This window comes from Anopheles coluzzii, chromosome 2 (assembly GCF_943734685.1).
Source record: "Anopheles coluzzii chromosome 2, AcolN3, whole genome shotgun sequence".
NCBI classification, from domain to species: domain Eukaryota; kingdom Metazoa; phylum Arthropoda; class Insecta; order Diptera; family Culicidae; genus Anopheles; species Anopheles coluzzii.
Window position 1 is genome coordinate 6,682,855 of NC_064670.1, and position 27,334 is coordinate 6,710,188.

At 49.3% G+C, this 27,334-nt stretch overlaps 2 protein-coding genes across 6 annotated transcripts in view; both read right to left on the reverse strand.

Annotated features, from left to right (window-relative positions):
• Positions 1-5,661, reverse strand: part of LOC120951690 (uncharacterized) — an 86,595-nt gene extending 80,934 nt beyond the window's left edge. For 2 of the 5 annotated variants that reach the window (XM_040370522.2, XM_040370521.2), the window contains exons 1-2: positions 5,284-5,660; positions 943-2,807 (exon numbers count right to left, since the gene is read on the reverse strand). The gene's annotated coding sequence lies outside the window, so the exon portion shown is untranslated. Of the gene's footprint in view, positions 1-942; positions 2,808-4,941; positions 5,217-5,283 lie in introns of those variants that run through there. The other 3 variants (XM_040370526.2, XM_040370525.2, XM_040370524.2) reach the window with 3 other exon arrangements.
• Positions 5,662-6,011: 350 nt separating this feature from the next.
• LOC120947759 (E3 ubiquitin-protein ligase MYLIP-A) lies at positions 6,012-26,717 on the reverse strand. The gene is made up of 4 exons (XM_040363402.2): positions 25,786-26,717; positions 7,984-8,930; positions 7,334-7,897; positions 6,012-7,234 (listed from the first exon to the last, which is right to left on the reverse strand). Exons 1-4 carry the CDS (start codon positions 25,870-25,872, stop codon positions 7,021-7,023), a joined length of 1,812 nt encoding a protein of 603 aa, XP_040219336.2. The 5' UTR covers positions 25,873-26,717; the 3' UTR covers positions 6,012-7,020.
• Between the last annotated feature and the right edge of the window lie 617 nt (positions 26,718-27,334).

Below are 27,334 nucleotides of genomic sequence, written 5' to 3' on the forward strand. Positions count from 1 at the left end.
ATCGTCCATCCAATTTCACGCACAGCATACACGTGAGCAGGCGCTTCCGACAGACAGAGTCGCACAAGCTTGAATTAATGGGAGCACTTTGAAAAGTAAAATGGTTCCGTCACAAATTTGTTCCGTGGAGCATTTCCATTTTGCCGAAAAAAAACTACCACCATCTAATAGTTTGGTAGATTTGCATTAACAAAACGGGAGGTCAGATCTTTTGCTACGATTACCAAAAGCACGTGTTTGGCCTAGACGTGTCACGTGGAATTGTTGTGCCGTTTTGAAAAGAGTGGCACAACATTGATACAGAGGACCTTCTCGTATTTTGTTCTGTTCTGTTCTGAATATAAGTAAATCACACGAGTTGCCGCACGTGCGTGGTCAATTATTGATGATGTGGGAGTTATCACGCCATTATACAGTGGACAAAGGCGGGAAGAAGAGTCTCCAGGGGGTGTGGCACCATCAGTCCAGGTGAATGTGCCGTACATAAGTTGCCTTCCGTTCCATTTGCTGCTTTAACCCGTTACAAGAATGAAACGGAACTGTGCGCGTATCAACAACGCTTTGGCGGTTTGAGCATAACCTATTGAAAGCGGATTATTATGTACCACACACACACACACACAAAATGCTCCTCCTTCACGAGTCATGAGTGATCCCCATTATTGTCCTCCAGTTCAGCTTTGCTCCCTCAGCGCACAACCACCACTGTTGTGAGATGTGATTATGACTAACGAACAAAAACAAGCTGGAAAAACAATCACCCCCATCGATTCGGGCTCGAATGGCACCCCAAGGGCGGGGGGAGGTAGTTCATCTCTGCAGGCCGGATTATGTGTACATGGCAACCTCCCCCCGACCCCGACCCCAACCCGAAAACCTCGAGCTTAACCACCCAGCCCACAAACCAATGACGTAGAAAAGGGAACTTCTGAAAATGCTTACTTTGTTGCTATCCTAATGCTGGGTATACGCGTGCGGCCGTTTTCGAAATGTGGCGTCGTGTCGTTTGCACCAATGGAAAGCCGTGCCCCACACACACGCACACACCTCGGTCGGTTCCGGGAGTTTGGACGAGGAAATGGTGCTTTGGCACTTCCTGCTTCCCCGGATGTGTGTGTGTTGATGGTTTGGCGCTGGCTTGTAAGCAATATTCGTTGCACCGATGGGGAGTTGTTGTTGCTGCTGCTGCTGCAGCTACTGTTGCATGCGAATTCACCTTAATCACACACACAATACACTCACACAATCACACTGGGGCCTTGCCTTTTCTGCCCACCGACTCACAAAGAGGCCGTTCTCCTCCGGCCGTTACGGCACAGACACACACAGGCAAATACACGCACACTAATGCGCGAACGCAAGCGCGCGCACACGCTCCACTAAGCCGCCGACGAGACGCGAAGGGATTTGGTATAAATTGGATGACTTTGGCACCCGCGCGCACACACTACCACACACGAAGGGTGGTGGCTGATGACGGGGCTGTTGCTGATGATAAAGCTGCTGCTGCTGCTGCTGTTGTTGCTGTTGCTTGTGCTGATGATGACGACGATGCGGACGGTCGCACAACATTCTTATCAATCATCGCATTCGCAACCGCCATCATTATCATGGCATACATACATTTCGCTGCGCACACACAACCCGCCCCCCATACACAAACACACACGCGCGCGCGTTGACACACACACTCACACGCTCTATCGGCTCTTTGCTGGGGAGAGAGATAGGAGGCGAGAGGGAACGACAGAAGAAAAAAAAACAACACACACTCACTAAGTTTTTCTTCCCGTATTCTTCCCGTGCACGCTGGCCCTTTCACTGGCACAGACACAAACATACACTGGTACACAAACGATATTTTTTGGGTAAACAATACTCTCTCCTGCTCTTTCTTTCTCTTTCTCTTTCTTTTTCACTCTTTGTGAATTGATCCGCGATTTATCCGTCGCGAATCAGCAGTATGGTACGCCGCCCGGTGGTGCACATACAAATTCACTACACTCTCTATACACATACACGCTGCTGCACAGACACATACACACACACACACACTCACACACACACGTGATGCTCTACAACGCGAGGCGAGGTTTCCGAGGCGTGTGTAACACTACTGCGGGCTTTTTTTCTTCTTCTGCTTCTTCTTCTCCTTATTCTATTGCTTCTTCTATTCACTGCTTATTTTCCGGACTTTTCCGCACTACTACTAGTTGCGCAGGCTGGCTGGCTGGTTGGGGAAGGAAGAGAAGAGGCGTGGACAGACACAGGCGCTACCGCAAACACTAAACTTTTCTTGTCGGCCCATGCGGCAATCACAAGCACACACACACATATACACACACATATGCAGGGACGCACGCACACTACTCAATCAATTCCACCACTATCACGACACTAGCAGCTTGCTGCCGCGTACGATGACGACGTTGCTGTTGTTGTTGCCTCGGCTACGGCTGCTGCTGCTGCTGCTGCTGCTACTACGATGTTGATTGCACACCAGCATCGCCGCCATCGTTTGCCAGGCCGCCCGGGAGAGACAAAGATGTGTGTGGCGTCGTCACACACTCGCTTCGAACGCTTCTTCGCGGCGCGGCGACTCCACTTCGACCGACGGAGCGGGGCCAACTGCGGCAAACTGCGACGATAATTCTTGCTGCTGCTGCTGGTACACCTTCACTCCGCAACACCACCACACTTCCTACAGCACCGCGCTCTAGGGAGCCACACTTTTGCGCGCTACACTGTTTGCACCAGACCGAATAGAAAAGGGCCGGATCGATGAAGCTGCTGCTGCTGCTGCCGAACTGAAAGCAGCAAAAGCACATGTAAACAATTGTCTTTGAAGGAGGGGAGAGAGGATGATGGGATGCGGTGGTTGTGGTGTGGTGATGGTCGAAGATCGATCGGCACAACGCAAGGACCTTTGCCACTTCCCGCAACAGTACGTCATGCGGCGTAGTAGCCCCGCTTGCTCCGGCGTATCTCTTTCGCTTTGCGTTTCTCCTACTTCCCTCCCGGACGACAAGCAAAAACAACTAAAAGCTACAACCAATCGGTCAGGTGGGTTCCAAAATGAAGCAAACGTCAATCAATCAGAACGATTCAACCGCCCAAGTGCGTATCAACTGTCGGTGAAACAATAGCAGATGAGTGCAACAGTACGCACAATTATTATGGCAAGTGTCTAGAAGTTTAAACCTCCTTAACCTAAGCTCAGTATGCTTAAGAGCCTCTCTTTGGACAAACGAATGTTAATTGCTTTTCCAATGGGGAAATTTTCGTTTCAGGTCAAAATCGCTGCCCACCATGCAGCAAAATCCCACCACCCAAACAATCAATCACCGTCCTATGGGCCTAGTGCAGAAAGGCATCGTGGGTAATTTCGCAATCTTGTTGATTCGTATTTGTTGAACTAAAAATAAAAGAAAATTAAAAACGGCCCGTTTAAAAAACACCGCTGGGACGCTTGATTATTCTCACCTTCTGCTTACCGCTTCAATATGTCCCACACACACACATACACACACAAATAAACCAACAACGACTCTCCAGTCGCAGTGCAAACAAGAAGAGAGAGGAAAAAACACACAACAAAGGAACAAAGTTTCGTGTTGTTTGCCGCTGACAGTTCCGCAACGCACAAAAGACCAAACGCCGACAAACGGCGAGCTGTCAAACAGGATGACAGTTCTAAGCGCACCCGCGCGCCGCTTACCTCGTTCCCCGCATCCTTCCTTTTGGGGGGGGGGGGGCGAACACAACACCAGCAACAACAACAACCACAACAACAAGAGCAATCGGGAGCAAGGACACTGCGCGCGGCCCAACACGTCCGGCTTTTCGTGCTGCTCCATTGCACACACACACACTTGCACACCAAGCATACGGTGTAGTTCCCCTTTCCCCCTCACGCATTAGACAACTTTCCTCACCCGCCGTTTGGTTCGAGCGGAAGGATGCTGATCCTCAAGAGCGGCCGGAGTTTGCAGTGTTGGTGTGTTGTGAAAAATGTCCATGCCCTGCATCCCCCTGTCTCCCTGCCTTTCCTGTCCATCTTTGCACAAAACCTATCCAGTTGCCTTTTCAACATACACACACACACTCACACACATACAAGCATGACGCACATGATGAAATGGAGAGGCAGAGGAAGGGTTCGATTCACCTCCGGGGAGGTGGATTAACGATTGACAAAATGTCATTCGACCGACTTCCGTCTGTTTCATTTGCAAAACATAACCCCCCCTCCCCCTTTGGACCAGAGTTCCCATCCACCAGTTCCAGTCCAGTTCCGACAGGGGTCTGTTGCGCGTTTTGGATTATTTCCCTTGTTTGCTTCTTTCCTGCTCAACTAGGATCCCAACCCTTGCTTCACCCCCTTACTGCACCCTGATCCACGACGTGTGCTTCTTACTATTTTCTATTCCTCTCATCCTCAACCACCCCTCAGCCTAGCCGTTCCCACTTCTATACGCATCGCCATCTACGTTACACGTCGTACTACGCCCCCCCCCCCCCCCACCTCTCCCATGCAGCAGCAGCTGGCTGTGAATCGAGCGAACCGCTTGGCACGGAACGATGGCGTTCAGATGGCGACACACCACCACACCAATGTATGCGTGTGAACTTGGCCGACCGCGGTCGAGAGCTGGGCAATGTGGACGACTACCACCACCACTACCACCCTTTTGCGAACCAGCACACTACACTTCCGGATGTCGCGGCGATGTGCGGCCCTTTCCCAGCGATCACACTGTCCCGATCGGTCCCTCATTGGTTGCGGATTCCGACACTGCAGCCCAATTCCGGCCACAAACACACCACCACCCCGAGCGCCATGTCACAAACACACACACACACACACATACTCCAAACACCTTGGCGAGTAGAGAGAATATCCTGCAGTTTGCCACACACAATCTCATGCTGTTTCGTCACCTTCTTCTGTGCCCTGCTGGGGAAATCACACGGCCTCGACCGTCACACCTTGCCCTCGGTCGTTTTTCACTACACCACCCCCTTTTTCCGTGAAGAGAGGCGTACAGAAAGAAGCTGGGACAGCCAACTCTGGGTGTCTTCGCGGATCTTACGGAATCGCGAAATCCGCATCTGTGTGTTACGTTGCGCGTTACGATCTTCGATGGTGTGTGCGCGCCCCCTACGGCACACACGGCTTGTCAAAAAGGTTCGACCAGCACCAGCACCACCACCACCGCTTTTCCTGTTGCGGGATAGCGATTCGTCGATCGCTTTTTTCACAGGTTTGCCCCGCCTGCTCACCTTTCACCCGCACACTCACCAACGATGCACCACGTCCGCTGCACCGTGCACTGTCTATTTGTTAGGTTATTGCACGATTTTGCTGGGAAAAAACGGGAAATAATGCGGACGAACAAACCGAAACCGCGACGAAACGATTCCTTTGCTCTTTCTGTCGTGTTCCACCGCGGACAGCGACACGCACACACCCGTACGGCTCGAGGGCATTGCTGTGCGGAAACCGCATGTACGCGGACGGAGCGAGACGGCACCAGGTGAGTGGGGTTCGTTCCGGGGCCGACCGTGCCGCGTGCGAGAGCAGCACAGCGCGATGTAGTTGCTACAGGCGTCCGCAAGATGGCGAAACTGTACGGGGAAACCGTGTGTCGATGTGTGCGTGCCAGCGGGCTCCCTTTTCGCCCTGAAGTTTTTGAAGCGTCGGGCGAAATGTGATCGAATCTGACAGCTGTCAGTTGATGTTCGAAACGAGTTGCATTTGAATATTTACGATTAAGCCGTTATTTTTATTTTCCTTTCGACCGTTGAAATAATTTCTACTAACATTTTGTTTGTAAGGTTAACAAATACACGTTTTTCTTCTTATGATAAAGTAAGAAGGTTTAACCGAAAAAGAGTAAACGACATTTGCAACGATTAAACAAATACTCACATGCTTTCACAGCGTGTGTGTAAAAACATTGGCTCGAAACACATTGTCATCATTATGAAATAAACTACAAGCAAATAAATTAACACACACACACATATCAAATATATTTTTCATTTGGACGAGTTTGGATAACATTTAATTCCATTATTGTTGTGGTTTGTTTGTTTTTATTGCGTTAACGTAAGCTGGAGAATGCCATCAATTATTGTATGCGCCCTGGCACTTCTTGGAAGGACCTGGCCACTAACGACTACTAATATCTTACACATGGTAATCAACTTGGTGCTCGATGCAATCGACAGGAAATATATGCATTTAAGATATGTGGTTAGCACACAACGCAACCGAGAAGGGTACTAAAAGGGGATTTCTAAAGAGCTGCTGCATTACTTCTGTTTAAAGGGGTAAAATGGCTACCAGGTAGTGGTGAATTTAGAGAAGGGGAAATTAAAATACTTAACATCAATACTACGACATTGAATTGTTAACTGGTCTGCTGAATATAAAACCTGATACGCAAGTGCGCTTCTAGCACGCTGATTCTTTTCTTCCCCTACTTGCCACGAAACGGTAGTCCTGACTATTGGATGTTTTCTTTTTTTGGATTCCTAAAACAAGGTACATAGCAAAAAAAACGGTAAAAGTATCACTGATTTTAAAACTAACCAATATTAGGATCAATAAACTTAACAGCTTACGTGCTAAAACCTAGGCGTGTGCCACCATGCGCTCGCACAAGTGCACAGAGCACGCACACTAGTGGTAATAATAAAGATTTGCATTGATTCATTGACTATATATCTTTTCCTGATGTCGTACTTCGTACTTCTATCATTTCTTTTCCTCCTGTATCTCACTGCTAACTCTAACTCCCATCATCCAGCACGAAACCATCCATCCTCACCCCCGGAGAGCAGGGCCCCCTCCTCCTCATCCGCAACAGAGTACGATTAACAAATAATATCACCAATTCGCTTATCTTCTAAACATTATCTTGCTACTCCCCTCGCAAAAACGAGGCGATATGATGCGCGCACGCTGGCGCTAAGGGATACTGCCTGCTCCTAATGCGCTGTTTCGACCTCGTTTTATTGTACCAAAGGTGCGGCGGCTGGTGCCTTGGAAGCAACGGCACCAGCCAGCTCAGTACCACCACCGCCTGCGCCACCAACAACACCTGCTGCAGCCGTTTCCGATGGTCGCCGGCTCGCAATCGTACCCTTGCGTGACTGCAACAGTGGAGGCAGAAAGATTTTGCTGGTACTCTCGATGTTAGCCCTACACAACGGGCAGCGGTCGCATCTGCGGAAAGGAAAGGAAAGAAAACAGAACGCTTTGGTTAGTGGACATTCTTCCAGGTCAACAATCAACACCGAACTCCTCCTTCCCCACGATACTTACTGTACGGCGCAGGCCCGACAGGCGGTCATGTGCCCGCACGGCAGGAAGGTAGTATCGATCTCGCCGTCCGCACAGATCGGACACGTGATCGCCTCCCGTATCCGCTCGTCCAGCAGCTTCTCGAGCTGGCCGGACGCGTCCTGCCGACTGCGGAGCGTTTCCTCCAGCCGGCCGAGGGCAGCGGCCGGCGTCTCCGCGTGCTCCTCGGCACTCGGCGCGATCTCGATGCCGCGGGCGTGCAGTGTCCGCCGGGCGGCATCGTACACCTCGCGGCAGGTGCGCTGTATGTCGAACACGTACCGCTTGCCGAGCTCGGTGTCCTCGTTGAACATCGACACGATCGTGCCTTTGAGATCGCGTATGAACTGCGTTGTCACGATGGGCCGCACCGTTTCGCACGAGTAGAAGACGTGCTTCTCGGTAATTGCTCGGTAGAGCGAGGCCGCCGTCCGGTGGTTCGGCAGCTTCAGCTCCACGTACGTCTCCTCGTGGTTCTCGTTCATGTACGTCAACCGGAAGGAGCGCTTAATCGATTTGGCCGCCTTAACTGCGGTGAATGGAACGCTGCAAAAGTGGAGCGGAGAGCAAACGGGAGAACACTTTCGGGTTAGGCCATGCACACTGTCGGAATGAATATGCTCCCAACTTACCTATACTTTTCGTCGTCCTTCACGATCGTTAGCCCGTGGGGGCTAACGCCGATTTTGCACACAACCACCGGTTCGGCGATCGTGACGCCCTCGAAGATCTCCTCCCCATATCCGGCCAGGCTGCAGATTTCCTCCAGCAGCCAGTACTGGGCCGACGTGGCCGTCATGCGGATGCGCGACAGCTTCTCGTGCTCCTGAGCAATCAGCTGGTAAAAGTTCGCCGGCTGCGGAACCGGCTCAACCGTGCCCTCCTCCTGCTCCTCCTCCTCGTCCGCATCACCAAATGCAGGTCGAAGCGCACCGTACCGATGATAGATATTCTTTGGTGCATTGCCGTTGGCTCCATCGCCACCCAACTGAGACCCCGCGGCAGTATAGCCGCCCGCCGCTGGCGCTCCTTCGTCCAGCTGGTGCCCCCCGTTCGGCACGGAACTGCCGCCACTGGTTTGCGAGCTAACGCTGCCCCGCTTACACTCCAGCTCGGAGCATTTGCGTTTCGAGGGACGCCTCAGTCCTTGCGCCGCTGGTCGTCGCTCGAGCGATGACGTCACCGAGGCTGCACCGTTGGGCAGCATCTCGCTCGTGCTGGGCACTTTGGCCGGATCGTACTTGTAGCCGTCGGCTTGCAGGAGCAGCGCCGCCAGGTAGGCCGCATTCGCCCAGCTCGACGGCCGCAGATGACCGTCGAACAGCTCCTGGCGGGCCTGCATAAAGAACAGCGACCGCACACTGCCCTGCAGGATCAGGTGGGCCGGTACCCAGAACTTGACGCGCAGCGAGAACACGATCGGATGGGTACGATCGTTCGTATACAGGTGCAGCGGGTTGCGCAGATTGATCCACTGCTTTGCCGTGCCTTCGTCCACATCGGCCACACTGTCACCGTCCCGGACCGGGATCAGGCCGAAGTAGTCGGTCTCGCAGATGATTCCCAGATCGGCACACACCTGCAAGAGGGGAAGGAAAGATACACGGATTAGTGTTGTTATTCGATGACTCCCAATGCCATGTTCATATTTCCTTGAGCCTGTTTTTAAATGAAATAAACAGTTCTCGCAGGTTCCCAGAGCAAAACGATCGTCTTCAAATTGATCACCACCAAGGGAGGGGGGAGGAACAGGGAGCCTATGTCGCCTTTATCATACATTCACCCCTAGGAGGTTTGATAACAGACTCAAACCAGCTGCACACCACGACGCAATAGAGACATTGCTTTGTTCTTCATTTCACCATGGGGATGGGGCTTACAAAACAGACCCGGATACCCTGCCAGGGCTAGGTCTCTCTCATCGAAATTCCCCACCCAACAACAGACACGATCGTTTGTTCATCTGCTGCTGTTAGCACACAGAGACATATATCCCAAGGAAAGGAGGGCGCGTAGCTCTTTCCACGGTTGCAACAGCTTGTGTTCGTGTTCTAAGTCAACGCTGTGCCTCCGTCTTTCAAAACAGCTTCAAGCATTACATTTGGAGCACTCCCAGACACTCTGTCCGATTGCTTATCAGCAGCAAACTCGAGGTAATTAATACCGTCCGGTCGGTTCCGTCTTATCAGGAGCACCCTGGGCCTAAAAACTACCTTCCCTCTACCGATCACTCAACAGCGTATCAGTCGCGTAAACAAGCGCGCACAGACACGATATGAGGGCATGGGTTGGCGGCGGTCGAGGATCAATATTTACCTTGCCAGTTCGCCATCTTGAAACAGGGTTCGATTGGCTATTGATGAAGATTACACCCCCGGGCGTCCCGGGAGAAGAGTGCACTGTAAAGAAACGCGTCGCGTCGCTTTTATTTGAGAATCCTCGACTGATGTCTCGAGTGGGGAATTATTATTTAAATTACATAAACGGGCTGCGCAGATGATATTCGATGCATCGCGGCTTGGTTCAAAACGCGAGAGCTTTCGTTTCTCTTTAAACTTTGCTCCTCTGTGTGTGCTTGAGGAACTCCTCTCCGTTGATTGAGCGTAAATTGCAATCAATGAAGCAGAGGAGGGTCCTAAAGATCATCTTCAGCTTACTTCTGAAAGGAGGATGATATTTTTTACGCAACCGTATAAGACAACAAAAGCGAAACCGTTACAACACAAACACTTTCACGCTGGGGAGAAGCGAAATAACTTTCAATGTAAACGCATGTTGAGGTGTGTCGCAGGCCGGATATTAAGCCCCATTCGGCAGGGATGGCTCTAAATCATCCTTCCCTGCGTGACTTTACTGCTTCGTTAGTTTACGTTTTCATTCAAAATACAATCCCCAAAAACGGTTGTGGCTTCGTGCTCCCCACGGAAGACCAAAAGAGAGGATATATTGCTAAAATCCTCCGTTTTGAGCGGACGGTCGTGGAGGATGTTTACGAAATATCAACCTCGTATTTTGCTTTTCAAATTTCACCAAAAAAAAGAACATACAACGGATACAAATAAGAGTCGATTTAAATAAATAAAAGACACACTAAAACCAGTTCTGCTGCGGCTGTTGCCAGAGGGCACGTACCGGTTTTGGTGTAGAATCGCGCCGAAACAACCGTAAGTCGTCGACACCCACAGCCCACACCTCGACGACCCCCGACGGCTGTGCTTATGGAACAGGGATAGGAAGAGTCTGTGTGTGTGTGTGTGTGTGTGTGTGTGTGGCTGTGCACAGTTGGAGTTGGAGTTGGTGAAGCAAAATTAAGTTTCACCTTCTCGGATGGCGCAGCAAAACAACAAAAAACGGCTGCTGCTCTGCTCTGGCAAGTTCCACCACCGAGATCCGTAACCGAAAAGTAACACATCCCAACAAGCCATCGTAAAAGTGTCTTCTTCTCGCTGCTCAAGGTGCGAAGAGAGCGGGAGAGTGAGAAACTACAACTGCAACATACAACAAACACTGCTGGAGAACGTTGGTGGTAGCTAACCTTCCCAATGATGTTTATGGCCCTTTCGTGTGCCACAACAACCGAGAGCACATCGCGTGGGATAACCCACATTTGGTCCGGGAGCGCCAAGAAAGTGCTGTCTCCGCTACTTCTACTACTACTACTAGTGCCCATTCGCCGTTTGTAGAGTAAGTGGCCCCGGGATGAGATTAATGGTAATTTATGCTTCCTCCATTAGACATCGTTACGATGCTGCTGCTGCTGCTGCTGGGTCACGTCGTTTCTGCTCCACAAGCGTTTCGGGGAGGCAATTGCTCTTAATGCGAACAAGAACTCTGAATACTACCGTAAAACAGGCAATAGGCGATATCCTTTGTCCTTAAGCTGGCTTGATAATGGCGGACAGTAACGAAAGAAATACATTTTTGAATTACCCGCCGCGTGACAAAGAAAGTTTACATTTGACGACAGAGTTCGAGTACATGGATAGAAACCCAATCCCTCCACAGCCTACTTCGCAGCAGTACCAACACTCGACTCCAACGTTACGAGCGAGTGAGCCGCAGTACACACCACGCTAAAATATGCCGGCTGGGCTTTGGACCTTTGTTTGTTTTCACAATGTGCTGGAGAGGGGGAAGAGGAGGCCCACTGTCTTCTTTCCGCCTGGGTTTGCATATTAAAAGCAATCGTTTCTGTTTTTTTTATTACATTTTCCGTACGGCCATAAGTACGTGCGTTGTCTTCCATATTAAACAAAATGGCCCACGCACTTCTTGGACATAGGGGGAGGTGGGAGTGAGCGCACTTGTGATTCTTTGTTTCTGTACACCGCGACCAGAGCTCTAGTATCTGCGGGTAGGCATGGGAGACGTGCACACACACACCGTTTGTTTGCCTTAATTGAACGAAATGAGCTTATCAGTCGATAACACAGTAACAGAGTCAACGATGGTGAGGCACCTTCTTTACCACCTCCATAGAAGACGGCGGGGGAAATCACCGACCTTTGTGGGAGGAATTTAATTGGCCCTCGACAATAGCAGCCACAGCAATTGAAGAGGAGATAGCCCCGTGTGCCCGTGCTCTGTCAAGTGTTTGTTTCGATGGTCGAGGAAATAGAAAGAAAAACAAAACAACAGGTTTCCAATACCTGCTATGCGTCATAACAAGGCGTAAGTAAAGACGGTCTTCTAGAGGGAAGCTAACGAATCCATAAACTCGCAACAAATTAGGGCCACAGAGCTGTAAAACGTTGCCACGAGTCGTTTTCTTTAGTACCAAAGAACAAAGACCTCGCTGCGCGTTGCTGCACCATATGGTTCGGTTATTTCGTTTCGACCCGCAGATAAATGTCTGGTTGAATGTTTCCCGTGCATTAATGCCGTCATTGACATTGAGCGGGGACCATCTTGCGTAAGAATCGATGGGTGTCCTTCAAACACCGAATGACACAGTGCCACGAGAAGACGTCTTCAATCTGGCTCACTCACAGTTGCTGCTCTCGCTTTCTGTCAAGTGTCTGAAAGATTACTTGAAGATAAAGGTTTCGTGTACTGTAAAATGCAAAAGACCCTTTAGAATCTGCACAAAAAAAAACAAGATAAATATGTGTCAATTTTTTTCAAACTTCAAGCTTGCCCGTTCACGCACACATTTCTCATAGTTTCGCCGTCTCTTTCACCTCGTACCGGTTGCTCATCATCGCTTCGTTTGCGCTTTATCCGCCGCCCGGTAGTAGTGTGGTGCTGCTGCTGCTGCTACACTTCTCCAAAACTATGAAAACTTTGGACTTTGTACACGCGGTTATACGGCCGCACACGGCGAACGGTGTTTTGGACTTTGGACCCACTCAAGCAGCGAACCGAATGGCAACGCGGCGCGTTGTTTTGTTTCACTGTGTGCCGCATACACACACACACACCACGTTCGCGTTCGAGTGTGCAGCACCTGTACACAGCGCCGCAATCGGCGACCGTATTTGGAGATGTGTAAGCCTTCCCTTCTCTTTCCTGCTGCGAATGGGCACCGCCGGCAGTGTTCGTTCGGATGAAATAGGAAGGAACTAATCGCCAACGCATAAAAAGAAGCCACATTGGGGCCCTCGTGCTGCTGCGTTCAAACGCCACGGACTAGAGAGCTGCTAAGGGAAGTTGGAGGCAATCTGCACACACAAAGAGAAACAAACAGAGGCGAAAAAAAACGGCGCTGGTCCAGCGCAAGTCTCCGCCGGCTGGTGGCACATATCTATGTACGATCGCGATCGTACAAAGATCTTCAACCGGCTTTTACGCATACACATGTTAACATCCGAAAAAAACGGTCATAAGCTACGGTGTGGATTAAGCACTGGGGCAACCGAGGAAAGGAGATACGCTGGTAGGACGTAGTGGACATCACGTTTTCAACCCATGGACCCCGAAACCGAACACAGTGCAACGAACAGAGTTTTTGCACTCATGTATCGACGCTCTTGTGCCGGTGAAGCTGCCCTGTTGCTAGGCGACCGCAAATGGAGGCGAGACACACAGCTGAACGAGTCGAAAAAGAAAGAAAGAGAAAATCGATCAAAGTCCATCACAGCCGTGCAAGTCCACACGCGGAGCACACAGCGATCGATCAAGCACGATCGGTGCTGCTCTGTCGATGACATCATCGTTGGAATTCACACTGTACACACTCACTGTGCACGTCAGATGCTGCGAGTCACGCTGCGATCATATGGAGCAGCACGTGCTCTCGCCGTACACCGATCACCAATTAGTGGCGATGTCTCACTATCCCGATATCGATCAACGCTGGACGCAGAGCGATCCAGTCGGAGATGGAATCATTTGATAAGTAGAGTGCAAGACTTCCCTGCCCTCTTTGCCTTTGCTAAGTGGGGCACAAAGTCCAATCTCTCTGGTCCAACGATATTTTCGTTACACAGTTGGCCTGTTGGGCCAACCAGTGATCTGTTAGCATCATGGGGAATGGCGGCACGGTTCATCCCGCTGCCGTTGACATCGTCCTAATTGAAGGTTAAACACGCCGGTTATTCCACCGGAATATGGCAGCTGTTCCGCTGATTTCACAATGTCATCATCATCATCATCCTCAACAGCAGCTTGTGGGCGGTGGGTGGGATGGTGTAAACGTGCAGGATAAATTCGAAACTTCTGGCAAAACATCATGCTCATATTCAGTGGTGTTCCTTTCCTTTCTTTTTGTTTGTCAATCGTTTCTGCAAGCATCCACTACTGCCAATATAGCACCCCGCTGTCGCTGGTGGAAGTATTTATTTTACCGTGACAAATCACTTGATTCGTTCAAATATTCGTTTGCCCTCTTTGCCCGAACAGTTTGACCATTCGCGGTCGTTTGGCGGGAGTAAAGGACAGAATTGATGTAATTATCGCTCACCCCACCAACCAGGCAGGATAACACAAACCCGAAGCAACTCTTCTCTACTGACGCAACGAGTTGTTCGTGTGTTACCACAACTTAGTTGAGGACGATTATTATGTTGCTGCTAGAACAAACGTCATATGCGATGGATTGCTGGTAGCGTTTGTCCGACAGCTTAATGGAGCTAGAGCAACTGGAGAGTTAGAAAAGAAATGTTCGTTTGTTTGTTTCACGCGTAGTACGACCCACACCTGTGCTGACGAATCTAACGATTTAACAATTCTACCATTAGAAATGCAAATCTTCCTCCCTGCATTGGTATGGTTTGTTTTCCGTTGCTACTACTGCTCTACAAAAACCTTGTGTTTGTCTTAATGCCGAGCCGTACGGTGTATATGGCCGTGGCTTGAATAATCGATACCCAGCGAACCGGTTAAACTGAACCGTACAACCACTGCGAATCTTGACCGGCCAAATGAAACACATCGCAACCGCCATGAACCTGCCAAGATGCCCTGGTTCACAAAATAGAAGGTGAAAAGGGCAGAAGAAGACAAAGTTGAACATTTGAGCTAAGCAAATGCAAATAAAACGTGCCATGTTTTTGCTTCAAGTGTCCAAGCAAGGTACCACTTTGAATGAATCATTGTTCCAACATATGATATTACAAAGAAAAATTATTTGTCAACCTACTTAATCATTTGAAGTTAGAGGGAGTCATAAATTGCCAAGTAATCATAATTAAAATTGCACTTATTTCTTATCAGCCTGTAATGAACGTTCTGCTAAACTCGACGTGTGGGACCGGCTTAATGATGCACGTTTCCCTCAGCATGACGAACGCCAACACGTGTAGAGCGCGCGAGTCACGCCTAAGACCACGGCGTTCGTCGTCTTCACCAACTACACACAAGGGGAAGACCGGGTAGTTCATCGGATCCAAAGTTCAACGTAGATATGAAGGTGTGAAAACGTTGCCTAAATTTACGAAATAAAGCACTAACGACTTCATACGAATGATTGATTCATCAAACCTGAAAGCCAGTATTCCGGATTAACCAGAGACAACCCAGCACATCTGCCACCACATACCGGCTCCGGTTTGAGGCCCCGCTCAAAGATAAGTCCGGAAGGAAGCTCTGGCCTTCCCCTCGCTGGACGGATGGATCAATTTCCACACAAAAGCCCGAGGATTATGCAGAGGGAAATGTCCCCATTATCATCCGGTGTGCTCCGGTACGACACTCCGAAAACCCGACGAACCGTCTGTGTGTGTGTGTTTGTCTGTGCCACCTAATCAACGCTCAATAATCTTATCAACCAAGTGACTAAGTACTTTGGCCAAAATCGGGTGAAGGTGAGCGGTGCATAATATGTAGGCACGGACACCGGATTAGTGCAAGTCTCGTGCCGCCCCGTACCACGGGTCACGATTGTGTGTACATGGGGGTCACCGTGTAAAGTAGCCAAATCTGCAACAGGATAACTGTTTTGTGTGGGCACGTCTGATTAAGCTGTTGTTTTTATAGAAGCAGCAGCAAAAAAGGGCGCTTGAAATCGAAAATTCCTGCTCCCACCACACATGGAGCGGGATTACGAGATACGGGATTAGTGAGCTAATTTACCGGATGACACCACGCTTTTTTGGAATACGGGACAACACGGGGGTTTATATTGAGCGAATTTGTTCAATTTTGTCGTGCCCAATTAGGCGGGTTTTCCGCGGGAATGCAATGGTTCGTGTAATTATCGATAAGCAACCAAGATGACAAGCAGGAGAGGCAGGCACTAATTGTAAATTAAGCTTGGGATTTAGATTTCAAGGAGTACACATGTTTGAGATGTTTTTTCGACTTTTTTCAACAATGAGCGTGAACACATAGCGTGGTAATGTTTGAACATCGGAAAGGAGAACGGCGCAAAACTATTCGCCGTACGCGACCACTCAGAACGCTCGTGCCGATAGTCACGTAACGCGCGCAATACAACAACCGCGTGTACCTTCCCGTAACCTTGTGCGAATGCATGGCCCCGCAGCGGTGCTGCAATTGCAATCCTCTACTCGAATTAATCTCCACCAGCCAAGGGGGGAATTCTCTCGAGCGAGATCGTTAGGCCCACCAGGCACGTCTCATCTTACTGACCTTTTTTTTGCGGTGGAAGGTCTCCCAGGACGGAACCTTCAGCCCCTCTTGCAGTACATATATCCATCCAGGAATATTGACGAGCCGACGCAAGGAGCAAAACAAAAAAAAAACGCTAACCTCACTTTTCAAACAAACCGGTTCCCGGTACCCAAGGGAACTCAATGCTGACATCACGATCGATACGGCTTTTGTTGTTCAATGTTCAAAGTTGGTGGATCAATGTTGGAGTGCCAACATTTTTTATTCTTTTTTTGTTTCGTACACTTTCCATCGTACAGGAGGTAAAAAATAAAGTTATTCGTCCATAGGCAAATCACAGGCAAGAGCATTTAATCGCTGCGCTTGCAGGCCATGCAATTGCTTGCCAATGTAGGTGTGGTAAGCACAAAACTTTTTGTTCCATTTTTTCTCTTTTCATTTTAGCAAAATTTGTTTGCTTCAGCAGCCAGTGGCAGATTCGCGTGTGTGTGCAAATAATCACCCAATTGGGGTTGCAATTGGAAACTGACAGTTTTTGGTTTGGGCTTTGCCAAGTTCCTGGTTTAATGGGGGGAGGATATTTTTTGCAAGGTTCAACTTTTTTCCAATGTTTGTAAATGAGGTCAGGCGCCAACCAAAAGGTTCGCTTTCTGCTAGCCAATAGGGAGCTTGTTTGTTGTTAAAAGCGGATGCTTTTAAGAGCGATATTAAACCACCTTAAATCCTGCTGGCGTACGAGCTAATGCCTTTAAAAATACAGTAAGTAAACATTGGAAAGTGAACCCCATTTCCCGATGCAACGTCGGGAGTTCGGGCGCTGTGTGAGTGTTAATGCATCCCAATAAACGATCTTGCTTGCTGGGCGCTTAATGGATGCTATCAAAAAAACAGCATCTTCTGGTTCAAGTGAAAGATCCCCTTTCTTTCTCTCCTGCTCAATCTCTCTATCTTTCTCTATCTTTCTTTCTAAGCATCCACAGCAACGGCCGGTTGCTTTTTTGGTTTAGTATGCGTGTGGGCTTTGTTTTGTTTGCTCTCGGTTTTGCTACGGGCCATGCGCGGGTATCCACATACTGAAATGCCATAATTTTTTGCACGTTTTCTACTCACACAAAGAGGCGCCCCAATCGACCGACAGAGCGAGAGAGCAAGTGAGAGAGAGCGCGCACTCGCACCTATCTGACTGTGTATATCTTGTGTTGGCTGAGCGCGCTGTTGTGGTGCTGCCCTGTGTGTTTTGCTATCTTGTCCCGTACGAGGAGAGACGCGGCAAACCAGCCGTACACAGGCCGTCCCTGTCGAGCGTTCGTGCACGCCGCATTTCCCTTCTCATCGCCCAGCTCGAGCACATGGTCGGCGAGTGATCTCCGTGCCGGGTCCAAAGTCCGCATGCGGCGGCCTCCTCTTCAACCGCGCACGCTTCTCCACCACCACCACCAACCCCCGTACATTTGTGCACACACCGAGCAGCAGTAACAGCAGCCCCTGCATGCATCAACCGGCGTTTGTACGCGAATGTATATATTTTAGCCTTTTAGCAGTTGCGTACGATTCGGACGGAGAGTGCGCGTGAGAAGAGGCACTCGTTGCGATTTGGGGTCGGTTGTACAGCAAAGCGCGCTGGAAGGCAGTGAATAAAATGCATAATCCACATGAATTGCATTCTCCTGTGTGGCGCAACAAAGGCTGAATTAATTTCTTTTTTTTTCTTCTTCCAGTGGCAATAAAAGATGATCGCGATCTGCCATTTTCGTACGTAGAACGCGTATGATATGTTCAACTCTCATTCAGCTCGCACAGCCCGAGAGCCCCGGGAGTGCCAAAGTCTGAAAATTGATGTCGAGAAAAAACACACTCACACTCACACACACACCGGACACACATTTCTTGAGACGGCTTTCCTTTTACTCCCCTCCCGACACCAGTCAGGCGCGCCCCGTCACCGCGAGGTCGTGGAGATAAAAATAAAGTTTTATTTTTACGACATTTTACACCAAAGGAAACACACACACAGCAGCGCACAGTAGAGAAAGATCAACCCCCGTAGAGCCTTCCTCCTTCGGGGAAGGATAGGGGTCGGGGTTGCAGTCGATGCTGTGTGTTTGTGTTTTCCGTCGAATGAAAAGTACACGACAGCAGCAGTCTGTCCCTGTTTGGGGCAAGATCGAGAGCAGCATCACAACGAAATCATACACACGCGGGCGAGGGTATGATTTCGGATTCGATTTTGTATTGTACCAAGACGGGTTGTTTTAAGCGCCACTACCCGAGCGCGAACTGCGAGCGCTGACACAGAGCTACAATATTGAAGGAATTTTGTTTTCAGGTTACAACGCGTTTGCGTCTTCAGCTGCAGCGAAAGTAAAACATTATCCCACTCTCTGCACACAAACACACCCTCGTAGACCGCAGTTTGATGCAGAATGTTTTGCAGTTTGCAGTCGTCAACGGGGCTTTTCTATGTCATCGCTAAAATCGCATGCAGTTTGCACACAGCTCCGCACAGTTACAGTCGTAATACATACACCACAATGGCCAGTGCGGTCAGTCAACCCACTGAAGAGGGGGGGCAGGACGGACGACATGACGCGCGCGCAAACGCTAACGTCCACAATCCGATCGCCATCATACCCATCACAAGCCAGCGCCCAGCGACAGTGTATTAAGAGCATCGAGATGATGATTACGGTGGTTTTCAATCGTTTGCACACAGATGCAACCTTAGAAGGTAACCAATAATCAGCAGCCTCAATTACATTGATAGCCTATATATCAGCTGGGCCTCGGACTGATCGATCAATGGAGGATTGCGATCTTTTACACCCCACCACAACGGTAGCAACACAAAGCACTCCCTCCCTCTCGCTGGTTCTGGATTTCTTTTCCTCTTCCGGGCTGTGGAAGGGTTTGTTTACCGTTAGTGGAATCAAACCGTGTGTGTGTTTGTGTGTGTGTGGGAAGGCGGGGCAGGGTAAAAATGGGATTATTCAACTACATTTCCTGTGAGACACACTGGGCGTCGAGTGTTCGAGTGTGCCAGATGATGCCTCTGCGTACTGCTGCAATCGAAGTACGAATGGAACGGCCGACAGACAGACAGACAGAAGCGGATAAGCTGGAATGGCTTTTCCCCAAGGGAAGGATTTTAGGTTTCTTTTTTGTGCCCATTACAATATCTTCTTCCCACACCGTAAGCTCGATGAACAAAGCATGTGGTGGTGGTGGTTTTGGGGTAGAAGTTGCCCAAAAGCTTACGCAAACCCTCAGACCCTACCTACAGGCTACGGGGCGTGCTTTAATTCCACCTTGAAACGTTCCGTGGAAGGTTATTCCATTATGATGGGTGTGTGGGTGTGATAACGTCCCCGAGCTACAAAAAAACCCAACAGTTAACTAACAACAGAGACAGAGAAAAGTGAAGCTTATGCAAGTGAAGAACCAACCATTTGGTTGCTTACATTTTTTGCAAAAACATTTTTGGTTGCAAACGCCAGACATTACATTGGAGCTCAAACAACAAAGAATTTGTTAACATTCCTGTGCTCTCGGCCGGTTACATTCGAGGCAATCAATTGCTTTACTCCAGGGCATTGGGAAATATTCTTCCAAATGCCAACCCCGTGAGCAACCTGTAGCTGACGGACCTTCCGATGACCTTTCGGTGTAGAACGTCTTGTAATTTCTGCTCGTAACACAGTAAAGCGGGGAGTTTGTATGACTTTGTGAGGTTTTGAGTAAACAAACTCCTACCATCGTTATAATAGGTAGGTGAGGTACTATTCCGAGCTGTTGAATACAGCGACGACGTTGAGTTGTCCATATTGTAATGAATTCCTCAATGTGTGGTGTACTCATTAGCCAGTTAAATGAGCATTGCCATATGCTTGGCCCTGTCGCGTGTGCGTACCTAACTAACAGCAGTTTAGTTAGGCATACAGCAACAACAACAGCACAAAAACTCGTATCCAATGGCAAGAGCTTCGGTTTTACGTTAGCTAATCAATTCTAGCCGGGTGCCGGTGGTGTACAGGTGAGATGGCGTTCACTTCCTACTGCCAACCACCATTAGGTTAAAAACTAAAGGATACCGTGGAGTTCATGGAAGCGGGTCGTGATAGACCGTGGGGTTTGGTCGACTGGTTGAGCTCAAGGCCGTACAAAGCTCTACCTCATTATCTTCACACTGGTTCTGCTGTGCCGTGCGGGTCCTTTCGTTAGTAGGGGGCCTAAAGCACGCTTCCCTACAAGCGCGCAATAGACGACGAACCCTACTAGCTAATGAACCTGGTTCTGTTTTGCGTTGGATAAACGCCTCGCACAAAAAAAAGAAAAGTCTCGCCAATTACTCAAGCAAACACCGAAACTGACCCGCCGCCGCCGCCAACACTCTATGCCTAAATGGCGAGTTTCTCCGCTCAAAAAAACAACACGCAGCAAATGAAGGTGTGTCTCAAGAACTCTGTTCTGTAGGTGGCTTGTAATTCAAATGCGTTTTTTTCGCTTCTTATTCTGTCCGCTTGCCGTTCTCGTATAACCACATTCCTTCGAGTATTGGTGTCATTTTCGGATGGTCAACTCGCGGCGCCGCACGTGAAGTAACCCGTACCCGCATAGATGGCCACCATAGTGCGGCGGAGCTGGGGCGAGGCGTGTTTTATTTTGTTGTTATTGCCGGATTTGTTACCCTGCCGTTTGTGTGTACGTGTGTGTTGGGTTGTTTGTCTGTGCTTGTCACCAAATAGCTGCTACTACTCCCAATCGGCGTGCCAATTGCGCTACCGGCAAAGCCGAAGGGCGATTTAATGCGCAGTATAGAGTCGCGACAAACGACAAACCCCGCCGCGCGGCAATCACCTTTGCGAACCGATAACGCATTTTTTTCATTACCTTCCTTCCCTCAAGAACCTACCAGCCTTGCCTTTTGTGGCAACCAAATCGCCGGTCGTCGTTTATCAGGCCTCCCTCTACCGCTGCCGATGATTTAGATGTTGAGCCTGTTGAGGTGAAGTGTGGGACCTGTCGTTTCTGCCGTCTTGGTATGGGAGTCTTGATATGGGCGTTGAACTGGTGCTCAACATCCCGATAGAGCTTTAGTGCTCCATCTTCAGTGACAGCTCTTGTAGAAGACGCAACGACTGCGGCGCAATTATACACCAACCCGACACCCCAGCAACGTCTTCGCGCACGTTTCTTATACTCAATGCGAAAAAAAAAACAAACACAAGATTCGCGTCCCCACATCAAGGACAGCCGAACAAATAAAGGGATAAAGATAGCACACGCAATTTTTGAGTTCCCCACCTCCCCCCAGCCCATTTCACACCAAACAGAGAAAAACAAATTGGACATCTTACGCATTTTGGAGGTGTCGGCAATCAGATTGTGGCCCCTACAACACAGAGGAAGAAGCCGATAACAATATTTGCCAACCCCTCGGGCCCGGGAGAACTAGGGCGATATGATATGTTTTCGCCAATTTGCAGCTACCGGTGTTGTGGATGTTGGTAGTAGATGTGCGACAAACAACACTTTGTTTGGCGTAGCGCGATGATCGAGCGCGTAAAGCCGGCCCCGCGAGTAGTGTTGTGTGCTCCAGAAAAGGGGAAGTTCGCAATTGACATAATCAATTCACCGCGGGCCCGCGGTGAACGTTGTGACGATCATCTGCGCGCGATCTGCGTTTGTCTATAAAGCGGAGCAGCGGAGGAGAGCAGCATGTTTTTCATTCGTTAGACTCAATTTATCACTTACACAATTCGGTTGATTAAGGTAAAAAGCTCGTAGCGAGAAAGCACGACACGCTAACATTGATTCATTCATTCAGCACTATTTGATGCCGTGTCCATCGGTCCCATCATTAGGCTAATATCATTAGGCGGATTTGTTTACGCTGTTTGCCCAAAACGACTCTCTCTGTCGCCTTCGTTCGTTAAACAAACGACACATAGTACTTAGCACCACTGCGGCCACGGGAAGGTGCCAATTGGAGTTCTAATTGGAAAGCCTACAACCAACGGCGGGAAGTGCGCAAAACGCTCTGGATGGATCGAAATGTTTGCAAAAATTTGACCGTCTCCATAAAGACGACGGCGGGTTTCGCACCGGTTAATTTTAGCAGCAACACTCTAATACAATCCAATGATGTCGATCCATTTGCGTACGCGTCCGAAAGGAATGCCTGGTGGTCTGCCACAACACATTTTGGTGATGATGTTTCCGTAAATTACACCCCTTTTTTGCAAGTTCCTTCTTTCCCATGCTCTTATCACCAAAAACAGTGCCTCCATTGAATACAGTTTCGCTGGATCCGGAGGTCCCTGGAGGTTACACCAACGTGCACTCTGGCTGCTGATAGTAACGACCCAGTGCCTGAGTGAGAGGGCCTGCCAATTCTGGATGAACCGCGTGCCGAGCAACCCTCTCCACAGAACAAGCCGACAAAGAGGGAAAGCGCGATAACTTTCACCCCAGAAGCGTGCCGTCGGCTGCGTCTTGCTTGGAGATCCCAGAAGCGTCTTGCTTGGAGATGCAGTTGTAGCTTTTCTTTTTAATGGAAGGAAGTGGTTCAGCTGTAGAATGCTTTCCAGTGATAACCTTTCAGTGATGTCATACAGTTGCGAAAGGAGTCGTGGGGCGGTTATCAACCAAGTGGTGTACCACGGGCATGGGTGGTCGTTACGGGATGAAGAAAGTGTCTGCTGATAGCGACGCAACAAGACGCATCCAGACCTCTGTGACAAAGTTTTAATTTCTCTTTGTCCTATACAGCTGAAGTAATGAAAGTTAATGACATCTCTTATCGCGTTTTAGGGCTTGCCTCGGGTCATCTGTCGGAACAGATTGCAGCTAATGGACGAGGTCACATCGGTGCTGACTGGGGAATTAAGCTCCATATATTCCTCCAATGACACGACCATTTTCTGAGCTTACTTCCCCAGTTCCTAGCCTTATCAACCCTAATGTCTATCATCCTCTCACCCCGGTACTAATTGCCCTCCCAGGCCAGCAAGGCAAACCATCATCGTTGCTAGAATCACCGATCGTACGTCACGAGAATCGACTTACGGTATTCCCCCCCTGGTAACCCAGTGTCAGAAGGCAAAGCTGATAGAGGGCGATGTCATAAATGCCACCCACCCAACGGGTTGCTCGCGGTCAACGATAAGCCTTCGGTCATCTACAGCCCATAGCCTACGCCTTTGAACTGTGCGTGTGTGTGTGCGCAGCCAATCCTTTTTTATTGCAGCCTTTAATCGCAGCTCCAAGATTGAGTCGAGGATAAATGCGTCCAACTACTACTGGTGAGTGACCGCGGCGGGGGCAACAGTCTACCGACTTGTTGCTAAGTTCGGTTCAGTTAGAAGCGTGAGGTTACCGCCACTGCTACCACCACCACGGACAACCAGTTGATAAGAGTGACATTGAACTGGTTGTTGCATTCTAACTTCCCTCCCGGGCCGATCGGGTTGTGTGGCTTCGTCTCCAGGGCCGCTTATTGGAATAGTTACGCAAGAAACCGGGAACGCTCAAGCCGTTCGTTCTAGAACGTGTACCATCATCATCCCACTCAGGCTCTGGCTGGTTGCGTCCTCGTGATAGTTTATCACTGTCAACGGCGTACCGAGAATGCCATTACATTGCGCAATGTTTGTACAATGGTGTACACACCTTAGATATTAATGCATCCATCATGTACAAAAGATTAGGGCTGTCGTCCTCCCACACCCAATACACACTGGTTTAAGTTAACTATTACCTTGAGGTGTTGCACTATTTTGCAACGGTAATACAACGGAGCGCGCCGCAAAATCCTCCCCTGTCGTATGACAGGTTTATTGGTGGGGTTGTGCCCACCCCCATCCGGATGATAATCCCCATCCGCCAGGGAGAAAACGACATACATTAAACACCTTCAACCCGTGCGGATGTTTGATTGGGGCGCCAGTACACAAACGGTGCAGCAAACGGAGTAAATATAATTACAAAGGCCAGGTCGGTTAGGTCGTTACCGAGCGATAAGGGTATTTTGTAGGCGGGGAAGCGTTTATTATCCTTTAATGCAAATTGTCGCTGCTTGATAGTGGCACAAAGGCGTCGGGTGGGATTGTTGGTGGGCTGTGGGTACATCAGATGCTCCAAGGGGACAATTAACAATTATCAAGAGATCTTGGCTATTTTAGGTTAAAATTAATTAGCCATTTTATGCGAGAACTTCGGAGTTCCTTAACGTCACCTTAATGTGGATTTCTAACAAACTAGGAAATGAGTTGAGTTGAGCTAGGCTGATCTTGAAGGGTCTTGAAGATGTTCTAAGTTTCATCAATTAATGTCAAAAATTTTCATTTTCAGGTTTAAAGACGCTACGTTAAAAGTTTAAACAGCTCATCTCACACCCTTCTGCTACCATCAAACAATGGTTGAGTTACAAAAATAAACGACCGCGTGTGTGCGTGCGTGCGTGTTCTCACGCAGCTCGATCTTCGGGTTGCATCATGCACCGCGAGGAAGCGCACCGGGCTCTCTCGTTCGCTAATGAGGTTTCGCCAAATCGAACCTTTGTACCCAGGCCCAAGATTACATTGGACCCAGCCCCCCCCCCCTTCCCCTCCCCCTCAAATTCAGCCAGCACGTCTCAATTTGTTCGTACCGAGCGGCGCAGGCAGAGAAAGTAGTAGCATCAAATCGGCAAATACCGTAACCATTACCCCCATTTCACTCGCTTCACAAGTAGTGAACGCCGCCACAAAGCAAAAACAACAAAAAAAGGTCCCCGACTACACACACACACACACACACACACACACCCTTCGGTGACTAATTTTAGTGACCTCCGGTGAGTTGAAGGGACATGAAGGGATGGGGCACGGCGATAGGTGCAATGCACCCCAACACAACAGGCTAAAGTTGTGCTAAAGTTCACTCAGCGGTTGGAGATACAGAGAGACAGAGGAAAGAGTGCAGTGCATTGCGGTTGGGAGAGGTGGAGGAGGTTATTGCACCGCCCCGCTTTCGTGCGGCACCCGCCCGCCCAGCATTAGCAAGCGTTGCAAGCCCGGAGCGCTCTAACTCACTGCGTCTGCTGTGCCGAGGGTGCGTTGTGGTGAGGCGAGTGTGTCTGTGTGTGCCCTTCGCCGTTGTTTTACTTGCTGCAGCAGCAGCAGCGGGAGGAGAGACCGCGCACAACAACAGAAAAAGTAAGTAATCTCTCGGGCCACGACGGCCAGACTGGCAGGCGCCGCCGCCAATCAGCTGTGTGGGGTTTCTTTTTTTGCACAGGAGATGCATGGGGATGCAACTCGCTGACTTCTTGCTTGAGCCATCGGAAGACTAAGGGAAGTTCTGTTGTAATGCGAGTCCATTTATGGGACAGTTGGATGGTGTCTTTCGTTTCAATTTGCGGACCCTCCCGGCATTCTACCTACCTTCTCCAGACACTCCTGGCTGATCCTTTTCGGGTCACACTGGACGCCGGACGTTGTCCCGTTCGGGAGATTCACCAGGCACCACATTTTCGTTCCGCTTGCTATTGCGTGCTCTCTCGTGCCAACTAACTTCCTCTTGCTCCACAAGGTCACTTGGATCCTGCGAGGATAATCAAACGCATCGATTTTCACAACCACATTCACACCGATACACACACACACTGAACGCACTGCACGATTGTTTGGCTCTTCTGTTTATGCTCTACGCAAACAGCTGTCTTTTGCTTTCGCTGGCTAGCGGCGCAAGCTATCGATTATTCTTTGCGGAAAAGTATTATAAAAGGGAATGCGCTCCGTGGGACAGTTTGCTTAAAGGCGCTGCTGCTTCTAGTTTTCCATCTATTCAGTAACGAATTGCCGTTTTATTATGTCACCACCATTCGTACGCACACGGCAGTCAATCGCTGCATCCCATACGATTGCTGCAGTTTGTTGCACGGGCAGCACTCTGGTGCATTGAGGCGTTCGCTTTCCAGCGCACTGTATTCGTACCGCACCATATCCCGGAGCTGGCAGGCAAACGTGCTTCCTGGCTTGTAATTGTTTTCCTTTTTCCTTTTCAACACCACAAAACCGCACACAACTTTTCTGTCACCAGTTTAAAAATGGTTGCCCACTTCACCCGTACAGCGCAGTCGGGTTGTTACAGAGCGAAGGACGGCTTCACATTTACCTCTTCTCCACAAGCGCACAATTTAACACTTTATTCTTCCACTGTTTGCACACATCTGTTCCTTCGTTTCGATGAAGATGTCCGTCAACGAACCAAAACCTTTTGGTTGGGTGAGTTGAGATTGAAGCGAGCGTACTGTTTTCAGCGCCCGCAGTGCAGCAAAGGTTGTAAGCGAATACGCGCTGAAACAAAACGATTTAAATAAAGCGAATGAATGTTTATTCATTTCACGACTCTCCACAGTCGTCGTCGTCGTCGTCGGGGGGGAGATTCGTATTTTGAGCCGGTCGTGCGGATCCCATAGTTCATTATGGACGACCAGGTTTCCCATAGTGCAGCGCCACTGCCCAAAGAGCATTCGAACATGGGTTCCAATTCGAACTGGGAATTTAAAAAAATCTGTTATCACTCTGAGCGCTGACTGGTTTTCTGCGGAGAGCAAAGTACACAATATGAGAACGGATAGAGCGTTTCATTAGCTTACGATCGTTCACTCTCTTTCTGATCCTCTGACAATTAATGCCGCTTTTGCAATATGCGCTCTCTCTCTCTTTCTTCCCGCTGCTATACTTTCTACTGATAGCCCAAGCGCCACAGATTAAGCTTAAACGACTGGAAAATTGAATATCCATAGAAAAAAATGAAAGCTCCACAGCTTCATTGGTTTGATCAATAGATGGCGTATTAAAACTAATCATTATATTGCTATCCTTTTCTTGCAAAGTGTTTCGACAAGTTTCTTCTTATCATGACCTATATAGCCTTCTAACTTTCTGAGCAAAAATCTGTATAAATGGTCGTGTGGTCAGATACGTG

What these genes read in the sequence shown, in the direction of transcription:
- LOC120947759 (XM_040363402.2), bottom strand. Translation starts at nt 25,872, where the DNA reads ATGTGGTGCCTGGTGAATCTCCCGAACGGGACAACGTCCGGCGTCCAG. An exon ending in AAGGACGACGAAAAGTATAG is followed by an intron (nt 7,898 to 7,983) that starts GTAAGTTGGGAG and finishes CCACTTTTGCAG; the next exon opens with CGTTCCATTCACCGCAGTTA. An exon ending in TGTCGGGCCTGCGCCGTACA is followed by an intron (nt 7,235 to 7,333) that starts GTAAGTATCGTG and finishes TCCTTTCCGCAG; the next exon opens with ATGCGACCGCTGCCCGTTGT.